Here is an 18805-nt window from a genome sequence, read left to right on the forward strand (position 1 = left end):
TACCTTCATTATAAAGGGAAAAGGAAAAGACCAGCTGCCACCGCTGGGCTCCTGGGGCGGGGTTTACTTGTTAGAGGGTCTTTTTCTGGTGCAATTTCTTAGACATGCATAGCTAATCTGTGCAGGAGCACTCATTTTGGATGGCCAGCATAGGTTTTGTCATGCTAGCAACAGATAAAGTTCTTCCTAGATCCGTTGTTCCATCCACAGTTTATAAAACAGCAGAATGTCTTTGTTCTTAATTGGGATTGAGGACTAACAAATTTGCAGTGTAACTTAAAAAGCCATGATGAAGTGTTGCAAGAGTGGTCTCCTAAGCTGTGGATGAGACCCAACCTCCTGTGTCCCACAGTCCAGCAGCTACTTTCCAGACATTCATTTTTCTTATGACATCAAGTGAGAAATCCTCATGGACTGGCTTTTTGACAGCAGAAAGAACCTCCATCCCTGGGTAACCACAGCTTTCTCCCACTACTACTTTTATTCCTGCTACCATTTCAGAGCGAGAGACTAAAAGAGCAGGAAGAATTGTAAGCTTTGGAACGTACTCAAGGAGCTGCTGCCCTACTGAGCTGCACAAATGCCAGTGCTGTCATTTCTGCTACCTCCTGCAGCACAGCCTGCTGGCCCAGCATCCAGCCAAGGGGAAATCTGAGGCCTCCCATCCCTCTTGCACTAACAGGTTTCCTTTCATCACACCACCACAGGAACACCAGTGTTTATCCTTTGTTTTTGAAAATGGTTGAGTGGGCAAGAAAATAAAATACATTGTTTGGGATTTCCCCGGCTGGGATTTCCCCCACCATCCTGTATGAAACTTCTGCTTCTAAAAAAAAAACTAAACAAAAAAAATCATTTAAAAAAGTCAGCACAGAGACTGACTGTTCATAATGTCATCCTGCCATTAATTTACTGAATCCTGCTACACCTGCATCAGATGTTCAGGCTAACACTCCAGTCTGAGGAAGTAAGCTTCAGCTACAAACATGAAATCCTAGTTACTACAATCCAATTTATATTACCTTAATCCCTTCTTGGCTATTAACTGTAACTTCTCTTCACTAAGAATCTGAAAAAAAACAATGTAGAATATGTACATGTAGTAGGGGTGTATCACTGATTTCTTTGCATTGGATAATTCATTCAGTGGCTGAGAGTGAGCCAGCAAAAGAGAAATTGAAGCCATGCCCTTTAACACCCAGATTTATCTCTAGATCACCTCCTCTCAGGTCCTCATCAATCATCAACCAAGGAAGTGACAACAGAGGAAAGAAACTGTAACGTCACCAACAAAAAATAAAAAATAATTAATGACTTTTATTTTTTTTTTTTTTTAGTTCAGTTGGCCATCTGAGGTGCTAAAATCTCAACACCAATGAAGCAAGTGTGCATAAAAACAAACGATTAAACACAACCAAATAGAAGAAAACAGGCTGGAACAGAGTTGGTTTTGTACAGGTAGGGTATTTGCTTTTCTGTTAACGCTCCATACATGCCAACCGTAAATGCCTTGAACAATCTGAATATCAGAGTTCACGTTCATACAAAAAGGAAGATGCCAAAGCAAATTCCCTTTGCCTGGATTAGACTTCACACACACACACGCATGCACCCAGAGATACAGAGTATTTAAATTACTGCAATGCCATCACAACATGGCATCCTCCCCTTCACACCTGCTTTCAGTGACGTCCGCATCTGCCTGCCACCCTGCCTAGTACCTGCCAAGCAGTCTTTGAACAATCCAAAAGCAGGAACTTCTGGAAAGCTTCTCATCTCTGTTACTTTGAAAAGGTCAACAGCCAGCGATCTCTTTCTCTGAACTATAGATAGGCTGGTTTTTAGTATTTAGAGCTTTAGAGCTCTCTTCCTTGCAGACAGTGACAACTGAAATTCCCATTGCAGCTTTTCAGTTTGTACACGGGAGATTTTACAATGCAACACCTCTCTCAATCCACTGGTGTGTGGTGTAAACACTTAATGGAAAACTCATTTTAGAAGAATGTTAACCAAACAAGGTGTAGCTGCTCACAAAAGGGAACTGCTGGCTGCTCTAGATCATGCTGTCTAGACCACTTAGAATATTTCATAACATTCAGGATTAGGATGTATAAAAATATCAAAACCCACCAGAGTGCACACAAATGTGGTGACTAGCTCTACGCAAGCACCGTGTTCTAACAGAGGCCTAGGCATTGCACAAAATGCAGATTCTTGACCGTGGGAGCACCCCAAGGATCCATTGGTGCCTTTACATACAAACAAATATTTACAGAAAATGCAGAGACGGAGAGAGTAGGACAGACTTTTAAAACTTGCGGTTTGCTCTAAAATATGTTCAGCAATGCAGTTTATAACATGCCCTAGTGAGGCCAGGGGGTATTGGTTAACTGAAAGAAGGAATATGTCTGAAAAGTTGGAGCTGAAATGTCTTGTCACCTCCCCACACAGTAGTTCTCTGAAGCTCAGAATTTTACAGCTGGTTGTGACTTTTAATGAGAAAATGGTTAAAAAGAACAAAACAGTTAAAAAAAAGAAAAAAAGGTACTGTGAAAACAGCAGATTAGTTGTTCTGGCAGTCCTCACTCCCCCATCTCCATTTGGCTCCTGGGAGTTTCCTTCTAGGAGTTGGTGTTCCCCTCCCTTCCCTGAAGGGGGCTGAAGTGCTTGCCCCATCCTCAGTGCACCCATTTCTAATGAACACGGCTCAGGTTCCAAGCTCGGCTCTCTTCACACGTGCTGTCAGGATGAAGTGGCCAGCCCCAGGTCAGGACCATGTCACCTGGGCACAGCCACCCACCCTTGCGTGCCCACGTCTCGGGGAGCTGAGGGTCTCTTGGCTCTCCTCACACGGGCAATGGACACATGTCATTGAATGCACATGGCTGAGTCAGTGCTGCTGAGTCGGGCAGCACCAAGAGCTAGAACATCCTGCTCTGATTCAGGTACAAATAAGGAATCTTGTGCTCACAAGAGCCTTCTTCAGCTTCAAAAATACAAAATTTGAATTAAAAATATTCAGAGTAAAAAAACCCCACTATTTGATATGCAAGTCATATTCTTAAAGTGCAACTGAACAGCAAATAACAAGTTGTGCCTTTTACAACCATTTTGATATAAAAAGGCCTTTTAACATTCCCTTTTGTGTATTTTTAATCAATTTGTGAGTGTGATGTTAGCTCTTCGTTTTCATTCTCGCTGCTGGAGGCCTTCAGAACAACCCAAAGAGTTTAGGGTTAGGATATGTGGGTTTTCTGTGCAATAAGGTAATACACCCTCAAGTGTTCTCACTCTTCAGCATTGCAAAGATCTGGCCAATGTCCCCCAGCATGAAAGGGAAATGAAACTATCTGTTGTTTCTTCTTCAGGACTTTGTTTGTTCTACAGCTCACATTCAATGACCTTTTGTTACAAGTTAGATGTGGTCCATATAACCAGTGCACTGTAAAATGGACTGAGGTCAATTCTCTGCACAAGTCAATTTACAGTAAACTATCTTTCTTCCCTCTTCCTGCACTCCAGTTTCTGCTCGCCCCTCAAATGCAGACTGTGTAAACTACCATTGCCAGTTTGACTCGGACAGAAGGCCATGCACCAGCAAACAGGAGGAAATTCTATTTGCTGGACATCCTGCTGGTAAAGCAAACACTCCAGGATGCTGGTATGGCAGGTACCACTTGCTAAACACACACAGTTTTGAAGTAGTACTGCAGTTGCCAGTCTGTCTGCTTGGTTTCACGAGTATCTGGATTTAATTAGTAATGCCTTAGCATAAAGCACTAGGTGGAATAAAGGGAGAACACTTTGGGTGGAAAACGTGTGTTTCCACAATTAGCAACCAGCACTGCTCACAGTCCCTGTGGACACCCCGACCCATTCTCCCTCAACCTGGGGCACTCTCCAAAGTCAGAGGTGAATTCAAATCATAGACCTTGGCTTACAGGAGACCCCTCTGAAGGAGGTAGACAGCCAACAGCAAGAAACCATGCAAACTTCTGTGCCGGGGCAAAACACTGAAGGATGTTCAGCCCTGCTGGGGTGCCTCGCACTGGCAGTGTCAGTTCAAGCTGGAAGAGTCAGTACACTGTACAAATGTGCTTGGGAATGGGACATGTTCTCAAAGACGTCAGAAAGCAGGCTTGGTACTTCTTCAACAGGAAAAGAACACAGCCAGCATCCCAAGGAGGGAAACCCTCTGGACACATCATGGATGGGATGCATCCCAAGTGCACGATGCTGTTTCAGCTCTGCAGGATAGGTTAAGGACATGGTTTACCCAGGGAGTCTGTCCCACAGGGAATGGTGCTGAGCTGCTCGGTGCATATCCTGCTCATTGGTTGTCGTGTGGTTACAGTCAGGCAACTCCTAGCTGAAAAGCAGCAGATTCACTAACTGGGCCAAAAGGAGCTTCTTCCAATAGATGCAGCAGGAAATGTGCTGTTTTTGTTCTCATGGAAATCCCTTGAACTGTATCAGGACTGTGAGGATCTCCTCTTTCAGTGAGGAAGAGACATATGGCATATTTCCACCTCACCAGTTTTTTTCCACTTTCACCAGTTTTGGCTTTCTTGTTATGAAAATGTAAAATTTAAATAAACATAGGTTTGTTAGTCCAAAAGAGAGAATCTGGGATGTGGAAGAAAAGGACACTAAGAACACAAATAGATTCTTAAACTCCATGAGTGCACAGGATTTTTTTCATAGAGGAAAACTCCTAGGGCAGGATGCATCCATGGGTACATAAAGGCTGCCCTTGCTGTGAAGCAGGGACTAATCCACAGTAGTGTCTTTCTCCAACAGAGTTCAAACACTCCCTCCACAATCAAATATGTGTAACAATCAAATTATTAATAAGAACACTAATAAATAGCCACAGGTAACAACGTCCAGTAATTTTGAAGTGGAAGTTGTAGGATGCAGCAGGCACACACACCCATCACTCGTCCATTTTTTTTCCTGAAAGATATAAAAATGAATCTTCTTTCAAGTATTAAAAAAATAAGTTAATTGACATAAAAGGGTCAAAGTGACTGAGGGCCCAGGCAGGTCTTAAGCTTTGTTTCCAATGTGCAAAAACAAAATACAGAGGAAAAAAAAATAAAAACACTGAAAAATCTTAATGGTGGTTCAGTCACTTCAGGGCTTCTCCCTCTTAGGGGCCTAATAACCAGGGAATGCTGCCTGGGAACACACCCCTGCCCCAGCACACACTTACCACTGTCCCACAGCAGTATTTTCCAGTGTCAAAACAGTCACAAAAACAAAACAAGGAAGCCCACCAGCCTCTGAGCTGTGGCCATGAAGACTAAGGCCAGCAGTAGCTGTCTTTCCAGTGTGTAGCAAAGCAGATGGGCATCTTCCCTCTCCTGCTCCCCTTGCTCCCCGCAAGAAGATTTAGGAGGCTAAGGTAGGGAAAGAGTCCACTGATGCCCACTTCTCTCCAAAAACCAAGGGGCAGAGAGTTCCATCACATATAGCAATATCTTCTCTGTCTTGTATTTCTTCATATCCATGCATAAGGATCAACTGCATGTTTCTTTGGTGGGGAGGAAGACTAAAGCAAAGAAGGTGTTGCCCTGGGCTTCTGGAGCTCTCTTGGACAGCTGACTCCACTGCTACAGGTTGCTGTGGTTTTTCAGGAAGGGTTGCCACTTCCCCTCCCTTTTATTAGAACTGGTGTAGTAAAAACGGGAAAGGAATGGACTGCCTTAAATCCAATGTAGTTAAGGGTACTTCTTCCCTTAACCTCCTTCCCTACACATGGATTATTCCCCCCTCCCTCCTACCACACACACAAAATACAGTCCATTGTACACGACCTCAAGGAGACTCCACGGTCTCAACTCATTTCTTCAACTTGGCTTGCAGACATGTAAAACTTAAGTTTCTGGAACCCACACACTTATCAAAAGGCTTCTGAGTGCATCAAACCAAGTCCCTGCATGCTGGTGGACCCTTCGGAGGTTTCCCCTTCAACATCTTCCTATCCGTGTAACTCTGGCGAACTCAGGGTAGGCCAACTGGACAGCACAGACCAGCAGATGTAAACGTGTTAAGCTCAGGACCAGTTCAAGCTAAAACCTTTGGAAAGCATGACTGCCTCCAGGTCCTTGTCTTCTTCTTTTTCTCGAAGCCGCTGCTCCTCAAGGAGAGCCACAAGGGAATCTCTCTGCTCCACTACTTCAAGCATTTCGTTCAGGATCCTCTTCTCCTCTGAGAGCTCCTCATCTGTCTTCAGATGATCTACAGAGATGCCAAAAACTATCAGCATACACAAGGCTAGAAATACACACACACAGTCCATGAAATATTCCCTTCCGCTCTCACCTTCTACTGCCATCCTCTCACGGAGTTCCTGCTGCAGTCGACTCTGCCTGTCTTCCAGTTCTAGCTCCCGAGCACTGAAAGGAAAATACCAGAAATCCAAGTTCCAGGTATATTAAAATACTGCACACATTGCTTCATATTCATTCTCAGTTTCTCCTCCCTCTCTAGATATCTGCTGTGCATTTTACCAATCTCATTTGAAACAACACTTAAATAACTTAAGATATAGAACTGTATTTTTAAAATATTTCATTGTGCTTTTAGCATTTCAGGTTCTTTGCCTTCAGCTAGAAGTACAATGTCAAAAGTGGAGCAAACTAAATATACAGCAGAGTCAAAGAGCAAACAGATCTGCAATGCCTCTACCTATCCCCTGACACTTCCCATTCAAAAACCAAAGTTACTTATTAACAAAGTACTTATTACTTAAGGACATGTCAGGCCATTGCAAACACCAGGTTGCAGCTTTTCTGCCTCCAAGGCCATCAGCTTCCACATTGGTGAGGTGAGCTGACACACTCCAAAATTAATTTCAGTGAATTTGCAAAATGGGGACAAAAAAACCCACTTTCATTAACAGGAAAACACCTTTACCATCTGAGCCAACATGAGAGGCACTGGGGTCCCACTACAGGCAGAAAAGAGGGCCACGTGGCAAAGGTGACTGAATTAAATGCTTTTGGCTATGCTTAGAAGACAACATTACCAAAACCAGGAGTCCCACATTATTTCTGCACAGCTCAAAAAAACTTGGATAAACAGGATGTGTTTTATACAAGAACAGCATGAGAAGGGATCACATACCTGTACTTCTGCATGTGCACAGATAATTGTAACTTTCATCCCTTACCACTATTATTCCTTCTTCTACCGCTCCTCTAAAATGTATTTGGATTTCTATCTCAGCCTAAGAGGCTGCCAAACTCCTGGCCTTCCAGGGAAGACAATACTGACAGATTTCCCACTAGTTTTTATGACAAAATCCCCATTTTTTCCACTTTCACTCACAATATCATCAGTTCAGACTCGTAGCGAACCAAGGCATTCTTCTCCTGCACCAGCTTGAACCACTCCTGCATCAGCCTGGGGTCATCCTTCTTACCCATGCCTGCCAAGAAACACACCTGGTAAATTTTCTGGTAATGCCCTGCAATCGTTACAAGCCCAAACTGAAAAAACAACAATGGGGCAAAATGTGCAAAGAAAGCCGAGCAAGATGCTGCCAGAGCACTCCCAAGCCGGGTCCATTCAGTTTGCCTACAGCACTCAAGTGGAAGTCACCTCCAAAAGGATTTTCTTCTCCTTGGAGCCTACTTTTTTTTGTTTGTTTGTTTCTGATACTCTTGTATTTGTTTCTTCCTCACTCTTACTGCAGAAAGCCCGAATTCCTATGAGTATTTAACTTCTCCTTTCATTAGAAAAATTTTATGGATGCTCATGCCAGCTACTTAAACATATGCGCATCAGAAAAGCATTCAGTTGCCACTCCATGTGTTTTACCTTCATTTTCTTCAATTCCATGGCCTCAGGTTTTAATTTTACTAGCCAAAAGTAACATCTTGTCTCTTCTTTTTTCAACAGTTAAGTAAATCTTTTCTGACTGCTCCTCCTAGTCCCACATATCTACCCATCTTGAAGCTCCCCCTGCACAGTGAACACAGAAACTAATTCTACTGTACTGCATGCCAGAGCTAGAAAGAAAATATGAAAGAAGAATAAAGAAACCTTGGACCTTGACCACCTAGTACAGAATTCTTAGCTGGTCCTTCTATTTTAGAATGAACTCCTAAACACATTCAACAGTGCACTGATGAGTCTTATGCCTGTCAGGAGTCATGTGGAATAAATGCAGAATGCTGTTCCCAAAGCCTTCTGGTGACATTTAGCAAACACAAGAACTTACCAAGGAGGCTCCTCCTGGCAAGCTCTTTGTCTGTACCACTTATTCCACACTGAAGCACCTGCATCTGAATGCTGTGATTTACATCAGACCCCATCAAGGCCAGTGGCAGTGTTCCTGCCTGTGTGGAAGTAGAAGCAGGAGCAAGGCCTCAAATCAAGCTCAACAACACTTTTGAATTGCTGCATCCCACCAGCTCACACTGCACATGACCTAGGCATCCCAAGGTAACTAACATCCCTGTCTCTGCTTGTTATTATGGATGCATATGCTCTACCTCAACAGCAAAAGCTCTCAAACAGTCCATCTAATGCAAAAATAATCAAGCAGCAACCTTATTATTCAAACTCTATGACACAGACACATCACAAATACCACATTAATGGCTACTTAATTCAGACCCGTGCCCTGCCTCATCCCCAGTATGTCAGAGAAGCACTGCCCTACAGTTACATAAGGGAGAGCCTGCAACTCCTAGTAAGGTGCAGCTTGGGCTGCCTTTCACCTGCCTTTGTCATACCAGCCCCTCGGGGAATACCAGACTCAGCTGTACCACCCTAAAAGCCCCTGGCTCCGTGGACCTTATCCCAGTGTGTTGCTCAGTTCCAAGCATTCCTTTCTGAGCATCTCTGCACAATATGCCCATGTGGCAACAGGAAAGGGAGACTGTGCATGCAGATGTCCAGTGCTGTGGCGCCATGAAAACACTGGGAAGTCTCCCCTTCCTTTCCGATGCCAGGATGTATAGAAAACAAATGCCTCTAAGAAAAAAGCCAAAAACACAACGCTACTGACCTATGAAATACGTAAGTAATTTTAAACAGCCAATGAGTAGAGGAATAATGGGAGGATTGGAAAGGGAGCACTGACAACTGATGTGAGGGAGCACCATGGAAAGCAGATAAGTGGTTAGCAAAATTACACCATGAACACACATAAAACAACCCCTTCCCCATGCCTTGGCAATGTAAACTCTACTGCAAACTCCATTTGGGATAGTTACAGAGCGCACTCAGCAAGACAGATGAAGGAAAACTAGTCTAACTTAAGGTCTGTTGGTTTTTAAAGTTCAAGAATGTTTTTCAAATCAGTCCTTATAAAGACACAGTATTCCTTTAATCCCTATATGCTAATTAAAAGGCCATTATTAATTAAGGAAACAGATTGTCATCCCTTATCCCACTTTCCAAACATCTTTCAGGAGGACTAGAGAATTTGAAGCCGCCGAATGAAAACAAACTTTTGAGTGTGACACTTCTGGTCCCACAGCTGCTGCCCATTGTCCCTCCCAGTCACTGCACCTTCTCTTGCACAGCTGGGAACAGCAAAAGGGATACTGTACCTTTAACAGCTTGCCACAGGCTCAGAAAAGCTGGTTACCAGGTAGCTACACACAAGGTTGGTTCGGGGACACATCAAGAAAAGGGCTGGGGGCTTTGGTCACTAGCTGTCTAGTGCTGCTATGACAACCCAGCTGTGGGCAGGGAGGACATGGGGTGTGTGAGGTTACGTTACCTTCATGGGCACAGCAAGGGCAGAAGGAGAGAGGTCTACGACGTGGTGTCCCGGCATTGGGCTCAACTTCAATAGGACCAAACGAGGAAGAGGAAGAGGCAGGAGAGGAAGAGGAAGTTGGAAGTGGAACGGAAGAGGAGGAAAGGGGTGAAATAAAAGACAAGCAAAGGACAAAAAGCGTAAGAGTGAGAAAGAAAGGAAACACAAGAAGAAAAGAAAAAATACAAGAAATGGAGAAGCAGAAACAAGGGATACAGTCTACAGATGAATAATGTCCCTAGTAAGCACAGATAACAGGTAAGAGGTAGACTGAAGTACTGGTGAACTCTTACTGAGCTGTACAAATAGCAGGCAGGAGGTTACTGTTACTGCACTTTTCCGAATGTACAGTTTTCAGGTGCAAGGTCTTTAACTGAAAGGTTGGTGACCCAGATGTCAGGATGAGTAGAGACATATATTCAACTTCTGCTGATAAATGTCAGATTTCAAGCAGGGTTACAGTAAGTCTCGCCTGCATGCATAAGACACCACCTGTAAGCAGCCACCCTACCTTAAGCTCTATCAGGACCATGCTCTTATCACTGTGGCAGCATCCATGGATGGTAAAAGTGTCTTTTGTAATGGAATAGAATGTCTTCAGACAGGGAACATCACAGGGAGAATCTGATTACCATGGAACCAGCCTGCCAGGATCTGCTGTGTCAAGTGTAGTGAGTACACATGTACCCCACTGGATTGTTGTGCTTAGGATGGAAAAGGCTTTTACACAGATAAAGTGGTTCACATCAGGATCTGCAGGTCCAGTGACCAACTGAGGACTTTGCAGAGTTAAACCAGTACATTTAAAGCTCTCCCTTGATGTTCTCATTCCACAAAGTATTTTAAAGCTTACAAGTCCTGTTAGTATCATGACTTACTGGATCTTTATCATCTTTTCCATCAGCCAGTGAAGGACAAATATTCCTCATCTCTCAAAAGGTTCAGTTGTTTTAACACCAAGAATTTGCTTTTCATCAGTACTTAACATTAGAGAGATAAACAATAGGCAGTAACCAATATCACTGATAGTTACAGGAGAACACGCACCAGGGAGATGATGAACTCTGAAACATCAGAGCTACCAGAATGGAACACTTACTGGGCTCAAGGCACAACTGTATTTATGAAGAGAAGGCATTTCTGTGTTGGGAAAAGGCATAAACTCCACAACAACAGTATGGTAAGAATAACACTCATTTTGGAGAAGTCAGCAGAGTTGGATGTTTGTGGTTCAGAGAAAGTTCTACAAAATTAGAGTACCAGTGAAGTGGGAAGGCTTTAGAAGGGACCATCACAGAACTAGACCAGCACATGGAGGACACAGTGGAGCAAGAGGGAGAGCACACCAGCTTCAAAGCCTGTGACTGAACAGCACGGCTTTCTCAGAAGAAGAAACCTCTGCACTGGAAGCAGGAAGGGGCAACATTGGGAGAGGTGCCACAGCTGGCCATAGGACAGTTACAAATAAAGCACAGTACCATCAGTAGTTGAGATCAAGTACCAGAACATTAATTACAGCTGTTCTGAATTTTCCAACTTCTTCATCTAAAATAGAAAAACACTAGGGCTTTTTTCCTAGAACTGCCATTTCACAGTTCAGGTTGCAAAAGCAAAAACAAACAAAAAAAACCCCAAACCACAAAGGTACAGTGAAGAATATGCTTGCACACAAAACAGAGCATTTAATGCATGATATTTGTTAATTTTTTTTTTTATTTCCCATCCTATCTCATTAAAAACTAATCCTTTCAGCTAAAAGTTTTAATACTCTAACTTGGTCTAACCACTATTTTGAGGGTGGTCAGGGAGATGAAAACATCCACTTCTTTCAGGGTTTGAGATTTCATTCAGAACTGGGGGCTGGAGGATTTGATACATTTCAAGCCATGGACAGAGACTTGGTTAGGAACTTCCAGTTTCCCGTATTTGAGCTGAAAATACATACCCAGTATGTGAAAACATGATTCATCTCGTGAAATGGCCACAAACTACTGGTTTTTGTCATAAGTACGCAAGTGAGAGGACATTAGGAGAGTGTCCATCCATGGAAAGCCCATCTTTGGTCTCCAGTAAAAAGCCCCAAGGATCACAAAGCACACAACTAATGCAGAGCTCGCTCCCCACAACTGTATTTTCCTCACTTGCTCTTAGTTATCTTCCCACTCTTGTCTAAAGAAAAGTTGTCCTTGAATTAAGTGACAAAGTCCATTGTATCTACACTAGTCCTGCTACTAGAAAAGTCACCATGTTTTTTCAGTTAAATATTAAACATAGCCTTTGCAATTAAGATCCTTTCCAGATACTCTAGATGTAAATTACAGTTAATTACATTAGTGAATACAGGTTATGATCATTGCAATTACTTTGGAAACAATTTCTGTCCAAAGTAGGATAATCAGCAAGGCTTTAAAAAGTCTTCCTTAGGTATTGGAGGTCCTTAGCAGAAAGAACAAAGTGCAACATGAAAACTTACTTCCCATGGTTCTCTAAAGATTATTTAATGGCTTATTGCTCCAAAAGCCGTTACTAATCCTACAGTAATTATTACTATTACTGTTATTATTACTATTATTATTGCATTGTTTAGAGAAGATAAATCACCACTTCCTAGTTTCATTAAATTATAAATAGGATCATTATTGCATGACAATTTTCCTGGATGTGGAGCCAGAGTCAGATAGGGAAAAAGCCATTTGTTGTGCAAATTAAAGAAACCTCAACAAACCTAACCCTCCTTTCTGTTTAAGTCTCCTTCACCACCAAAAATATACTGACACAGGTCTTCACCCACAACATGGAAAGAGCAACTGGCAGCAGTAACACCCGCTGAAGCAGTTTGTTTGGAAGGAGTTGGCAGGCAAGAGAAAAACCATTTCTGTGAGCATTCCCTTCTTAGGATCCTCCTGTGCTGCCAGCAAGAGTTTAAGGTGTGGCTACAGCCTCTGGAAAATTACAATTTTTTTTCACAAGAACCATAAAGCTGCCAACAGACTGTATTAGTCATGAGTTGATCCCTTTCAGTGCCACAAACCAACTCTTTTTTTTGTTTTTTTGGTTTTTTGTTTTTTTTGTGAAAAGCTTTGGAAGCAGAGCTCATCAGTCCAAGCTGCTGGCAAGCCAGAGCATGGCCTGGAGGCAGGAAATGAGTGTGCCCCAGTTCCTGAGAAACACTGAAGATTCTCCAGAGGCAGAAGCTCTGCCTTGTCCACCAGACACATCCCATCAACAAAGTGACTGGAATTACCTCGCTCCTGTCTAAAAAAGCCACAAGAATGACCTTGTTTGTCACAGTACTTTTGAGAGATTGCAGACTGCTACAGTGGTGGAAACCAAGAGCCAGGTCAAGAACAAACACCATAGCTTCAAAGTCTCTTCAAAACGAGGACCAGAAATTGTACAGCCACTATGAAAATATACCTTCATTTCCACAGTACACTGTTCTTTGTTACAGAAGCTAATTGGACGGTTGCATTCTTTTCTAATCTTTATTTACCTGTTGATTAAAGAGCAATTCTTCAGACTGGTTTTGTCCTTTTCCTCTCTAGCTCTAATAACACTTCTTCACAATCAGAAGCACGGTGGTCAAAATGATCCATCAGGATGAAGAAAACACAGTACAAAGTTTGGGGTGTCAGACCCCACTATCCTCAAGCTACAGCTCACACTGATCCCCTTCACTGCTTTTTTGATATGAGAGCTGTGATGATTTGTGAGAAGTGGTGAGTCATTGCAAGTTAAATTTACTTGAACAGATGTACCAAAGACCAAGTGGGATCATATCCTTTGAGAGCTTTGCATCCAAAGACTTTGATTTTTTTTATATTGTTGACTAATTGTGATGGTTTGGAAAACAGCAACACCAGACAGGAAATCCAGCTCTGAGGTCAACCTCAGTTCTGTGGCACTTGCCCTCACAAGCTAAAAGCATGAGACCTTAGAAATTTATTCTACTAATAAACTTCATCCCTTATTTATCAGGAATACTAACAGCTCTGATTTTAAATCAGTGCTTAAAAATATGGATCAGTCAAAAAGAGATCAGTAAGTCAAACAAAAAACAGCACTGATCACAGTAAATGCCCTCTTTTCCACCCTTAAGAAAAAATCAGGTTATGGTCAGAAATCCAAGTACTGAAAAATAAAGCACTCTAACTTTACTATTTGGTGAACTTGTTCAACAGCAGCATTGTTAAAAACCAAGGATACAGAAAGCCAATTCTTGGAGAACAGCATCCACAGAACTGCAGGCTGAGAGCAAGGACTTTGACAAATGTCCTGCAAGCACATCACAGTTTATTAAATCTGGGTCAAACTCAATATCCTCTACAGTACAATCACTAGAAGAAGCCTGGGGAAAACTCACAGAGCACTGGAGTGTTGTGCAAACGGAAACACTTTTATTTATCCAGTGGAAGGGTGTGGGGGGAAAGGCAGGGAAGTGAAGGAAAAAAAATGGGGAAAGCAATGATTGGAGCAGAACACACACACAAATGACTCCACAGAAGTCTTCTGCTTTTACTAGACCTTGAGGCACTTCAGAATGCACTCAGAATTAATACAGTCCTGCACTAACCCTGTCTCCCAAGACTTGTTTTTATGTGCAGAAAGAAGCAGGTAAATAGTAATTGCTTAACAAGTACTGGTACTTAACAAGTTCTGCTTATCAAGTGTTCTTTCCTGCTCAACATTCACAGGAAAGAAAACAAGTTACCAATTCACTTCAGTGTCAAAAACAGCTGCAGACTTCGAAAACAATGTTTATCTTACAACTCCACTCCCCTTTCAGAAGAGCTGTGTTTGCCAATCACAAGGAATAGGACTGATCCTACTTGAATATATCAGACTCGTGCCTTGCAGAGTTAGACCTGCAAGACTTCAAAGAACACAGTAAGCCTAAATGTTTTAAATAAATTAAAAAAACCCAAAAAGATGAAGTTGCATAACACTTTTGTCAAGAAGGGAGAACGTGTCTGAAATTGACACTGTCAAACATACCAGCTCTCTTCCCTACATCCTTCTTGCCTCTCTTGGTATACTCCAGCCAAGAAAAAAGCAAGATGGGCGTGTGTGGCTGTTTACTTAATGGTTCCCTGCTGGGTGCAAGGAAAAGGAAGCTGCTCATTTGAATGCAGAGAAAACTATGGGGGTACTTTCCAGAGACACACAAGGAGCTGGTGAGTTAGGAGGAATTGAGGCTGGGACTAAGGAGGCAAAGTGACTCATGGAGAATGGACAAAGGAGAGGGAAAAAAGGGCAAGGGATGAAAAGAGAAGGCAGATTTGAAAAGAAAGCAGGACCTAAAATTTACAGACAAATAATGCTGGGCAAAAGAGGGAGCAGAGCCCAAAAAATTTGGAAGAAGTCCAAGGCTGGGATTTGTTCTGTGCAGACTGTGTCAGTGGGAAGACAAGACCAGGAGTACCTAGTGGAGAGAAATAGGAGCTCTGAGGGGTAGAATGCTAGGATTTTTTTGTCAAGAAGGTAGGATTAAAATTAAATACCTGAGAATGAAAACAGAAGTGGGGTAAGGAGCTCTGAATGAAATAAGACAGGATCAGGACAAGGACTGTCTCAAATGAGGGAACAAAAGGGCAAAGAGTGTGTATCCACCAGACCACTACACCCCTCCACTATCTAGCTCAGAATCCATATTTTCAAGTCTCACTATTCTACTGTTGCCAACAAACATCTATAAAATCCACAGCTTCTGTTCCATTCCATCTCCATAAGGATCTACCCAGAAGATGACAACCTAATGTTGCTACCAATTATTCCATAAGGACATGAGACAGCTCTCTGCGGTGGATCTGAAGGTTATAAATCTCTTGATATACCAATATAATATAAAGTCTTGATTTCAGTTGCTTTTGCAACCTTTGTAATGTTCTTTTAACGACACCACACATACAATGTACACACACAGCAATAATTACTCAGAATTAAAATGTGACCATCTGTAGCATGAAATGAAACATCTGCATTACAGCAACAGTACAAAACATTTCAGAACAGGAAGAGAGGATTATGACATCTGAGCAGAGCAACGGAGCTAGTTAAGATAGTAATCTGTAATCCTACACATTGGAAGTTGACCAGGATGTCAGAAGTTATCACTCCCCCTGCAGAAGTTGTCAATATTACCAGTTTGCAGATAACTTTCCAAAGTGCTTTGCAATTTTTGTTAATATTCTATGACAGCATGACTAGAGCCATGGCCATGCCTCAGAGACACGTGTTGCTGATCGAATAATTAACTGTGAAGCATCTAAACTGCCCACAGTGCTCAGCAGGACCTCCAGGGATTTTAATGGCACTCCACTCAGATCCACCATCATGTACAGACATGGTAATCTTGAAGATGAGCTCTGTATCTGCCACTTGAGCTGACAAGTATCACCAGAGCAATGTATCCCTTCTGGCAGAAGTGTTCTGGCAGGCCCAAAAGCAAATATAAAGCAAATTACTGAGGCAACAAAGTAATACTATAAAGCCACATACTCCAGGCTATACTGGCTCACTGCATTTAAAGGGATACTGCCAAATACAGGGGTTTTTTAAAATTTGTTTTGAAAACAGTATTTTTGAGATGAGCGGAAATTTGAGAGAGCTTTAAGATGTATCAACTGTTCTTAAAATAACCATGAATATTGCCGATGACTGTTGGAAGCCCAAGTGACTGAGTCACCATATAAATAAAAGCAGCCTGTTGAAAAATGACCACTCTGAGATGACTGAGCTCAGAGAAATGGAAAAGCAAATACTCAAAAAGATAAACAGTAAATTCCATTTTCAATTAAGATTTTCTGCAGAACAGCAAATATTTTTAAGTGACAGTGTCCCTTTAAGTGAAGATGATTTTGCTTTTCTTAACGCAACTATAAGTGAATTTGATGGGATCGCTGTCTCTAAAGAGGCATTGGGAGCAGAGGCAGGAGGAGGGAGAGGTGTAGTGGAGATAGCATTAAATAGGGATAAGGATCTGTTAAGTGTAACTCAGCATCAACCCTTTTACAGCTCCTATTCTATGCACATATGAGTATGGGCCAGCCCTGGTGGACAAAATCAGGAAGAGGGTTTCAAAGTCTCCCTGCAGGAGATAGCCCAGGAAAGAATGCCAGAGGGACTGAACAGTGAATGAAGCACAGGGCTACCAGAGGACTATCACATCAAAATTAGCACAGGGGAGCTGGGCAACTAATAGATCTACTAAGGAGGAAAGTCTTCCACTCTGAAACTTGCACTTGGGTGGATATTCTGAATTCAGGTGGATGTTCTTCAATAAAAGTCTATTGTGACCCAAATAATTCACAACAGATAGGTATAGGTAGATATTATGTAGGACAGCCTCCCTGGAGCAGGAAAAAAATGGCTGTTAAAAACCCAGGCAAGATTTTATTTGGAGGATCAAACACAGAATGCAATGAAATCAGGGAAGACTTCCAGGGATGTGTCTTGGATCAGGCCTAGAGCATGTGAATCTTTTCCTCTGCAGAGCTAGCCTGCAATGCAGTCCCTCAAAAAAAACCACATCTTAGACGAAGCAACTTTCTACTCTGAAAGATAAACTAAATGAGACCCTCAGATAACAAGGCAACTGAGCAGAGTTTCCATTCTCTTGGATCTGCTGACAGACAGACATGTTCACTTCCTAAGAATAGATTTTGGGTGGTTAAACTAGCAAAGGAAATTTTAATTTTCAAGATAGGCAAAAGCTAATCAAATGTCATTTGCAACCCAAAAGTTAATCACCTGCTAAGGGACTCAGGAAGTAACATCAATTAAAGCAAGTACAGAACCATGGTATAGAGTGATGACCGCACTCTGAACTGAAAATGAGAACTAAACACTCTAATGTGTGTTTAGCACTAAATGGGGTATTAAAGCAATAGCATAGCAAGGAGCTTAATAGCTGTGTAATGATGCAAACAGGATTCCAGCAAAAATGACTGGAACTCTTAACAGCAGATTCTCTTCTAACCTTACAGTAAGACAAAACAAGAAAGAAGACGTATCTATCATCTGCAAGTGTTTTCAAAGTCCCTTGAGGGAGCATTTTTGTTTTATTAGATCAACAACACACTCCGGATTTTTTGGAAGAAAAAAAGCCTCAGAAGGGCAAAACAGAGGCAATAGCATGAGTAATCCTTGACAGTGCTGTTTGCTCTTGCTGTCCCCCCTTAAAATACTTTCCTGAAGAAAACATCAGTGATAGAGCTGGACTTTTCAGAGAAGTATAAAACCAGAACAACCACCTACTGCTAGCAGGGAAGGTGGCTGGAGTGAAAACAGTAAGCAAATTTAGAAAAAATCAGCACTGTGAAAAATAGAAGACGGAGCCTTACACATGGTTTGTGGCACATGCCAGGATCTCCTGGTCCTGAGCTGGAAAAGGGGTTCTGCTATAATCACTCATGTGCAAGGGCTGTTTCTTCTTGTTTGTGAGCCAAGGATGGGAGAAGTAGGTGAAGGGAGGGTGGGGAGGAGTGTCAGCAGGGTTAGTGTCAGCAGGAGGTTCAGCCATACATACCACCCAGATGCAAGTCGATGAGGTCACTGTAATAAGACTCTCCCCAATAGTCTACAACAAGGAATTGGTGAAGACAAGAGTTATTGAGTCAGATACCCACCCTAGCCCCATACAATCAAAGCAATATATGAGAAAGACATAGAAACAAAGGGCAAACAGACAGGCAGCTATACATGTGGGCACACACACATATATACAAACACTACTTCTCTCTTTCACTGTGTGTATATATATATACACATACATATATATATATATATATATATATATGTACTTACACACACAAATATATCACAAACATACATATCGGGAAGATGAAGAGAAAACTTCCAGCAGGCAGGCAAGGACTTCCAGGGGGAAAAATCAAGAAGTTTGCACAGAGACACTTCACCTATTTGTGTTTGCAGCAGTACCTGTCAGTGATGTCTCTCCTGTTCTTGCTGAGAAAAGCAGAATTAATCCTGTTGCTTTGGAGCTGAGCAATATGTCAGAAGGAA

General features: G+C 42.3%; 1 protein-coding gene across 5 annotated transcripts in view; it reads right to left on the reverse strand.

The window, feature by feature from the left end:
• Positions 1-1297: 1297 nt before the first annotated feature.
• The window catches only part of MICAL3 (microtubule associated monooxygenase, calponin and LIM domain containing 3), a 103496-nt gene continuing 85988 nt past the window's right edge, over positions 1298-18805 (reverse strand). For 2 of the 5 annotated variants that reach the window (XM_062491906.1, XM_062491904.1), the window contains 4 exons: positions 18309-18359; positions 7336-7435; positions 6328-6401; positions 1298-6243 (listed from right to left, as the gene is read on the reverse strand). In XM_062491906.1, coding sequence (XP_062347890.1) covers positions 6059-6243; positions 6328-6401; positions 7336-7435; positions 18309-18359 — 410 coding nt within the window. In that variant the 3' untranslated portion in view covers positions 1298-6058. Of the gene's footprint in view, positions 6244-6327; positions 6402-7335; positions 7436-9742; positions 9809-11259; positions 11327-18308; positions 18360-18805 lie in introns of those variants that run through there. The other 3 variants (XM_062491903.1, XR_009933154.1, XM_062491905.1) reach the window with 3 other exon arrangements.

Source organism: Cinclus cinclus, chromosome 4 (assembly GCF_963662255.1).
Source record: "Cinclus cinclus chromosome 4, bCinCin1.1, whole genome shotgun sequence".
Taxonomy (NCBI): Eukaryota; Metazoa; Chordata; class Aves; order Passeriformes; family Cinclidae; genus Cinclus; species Cinclus cinclus.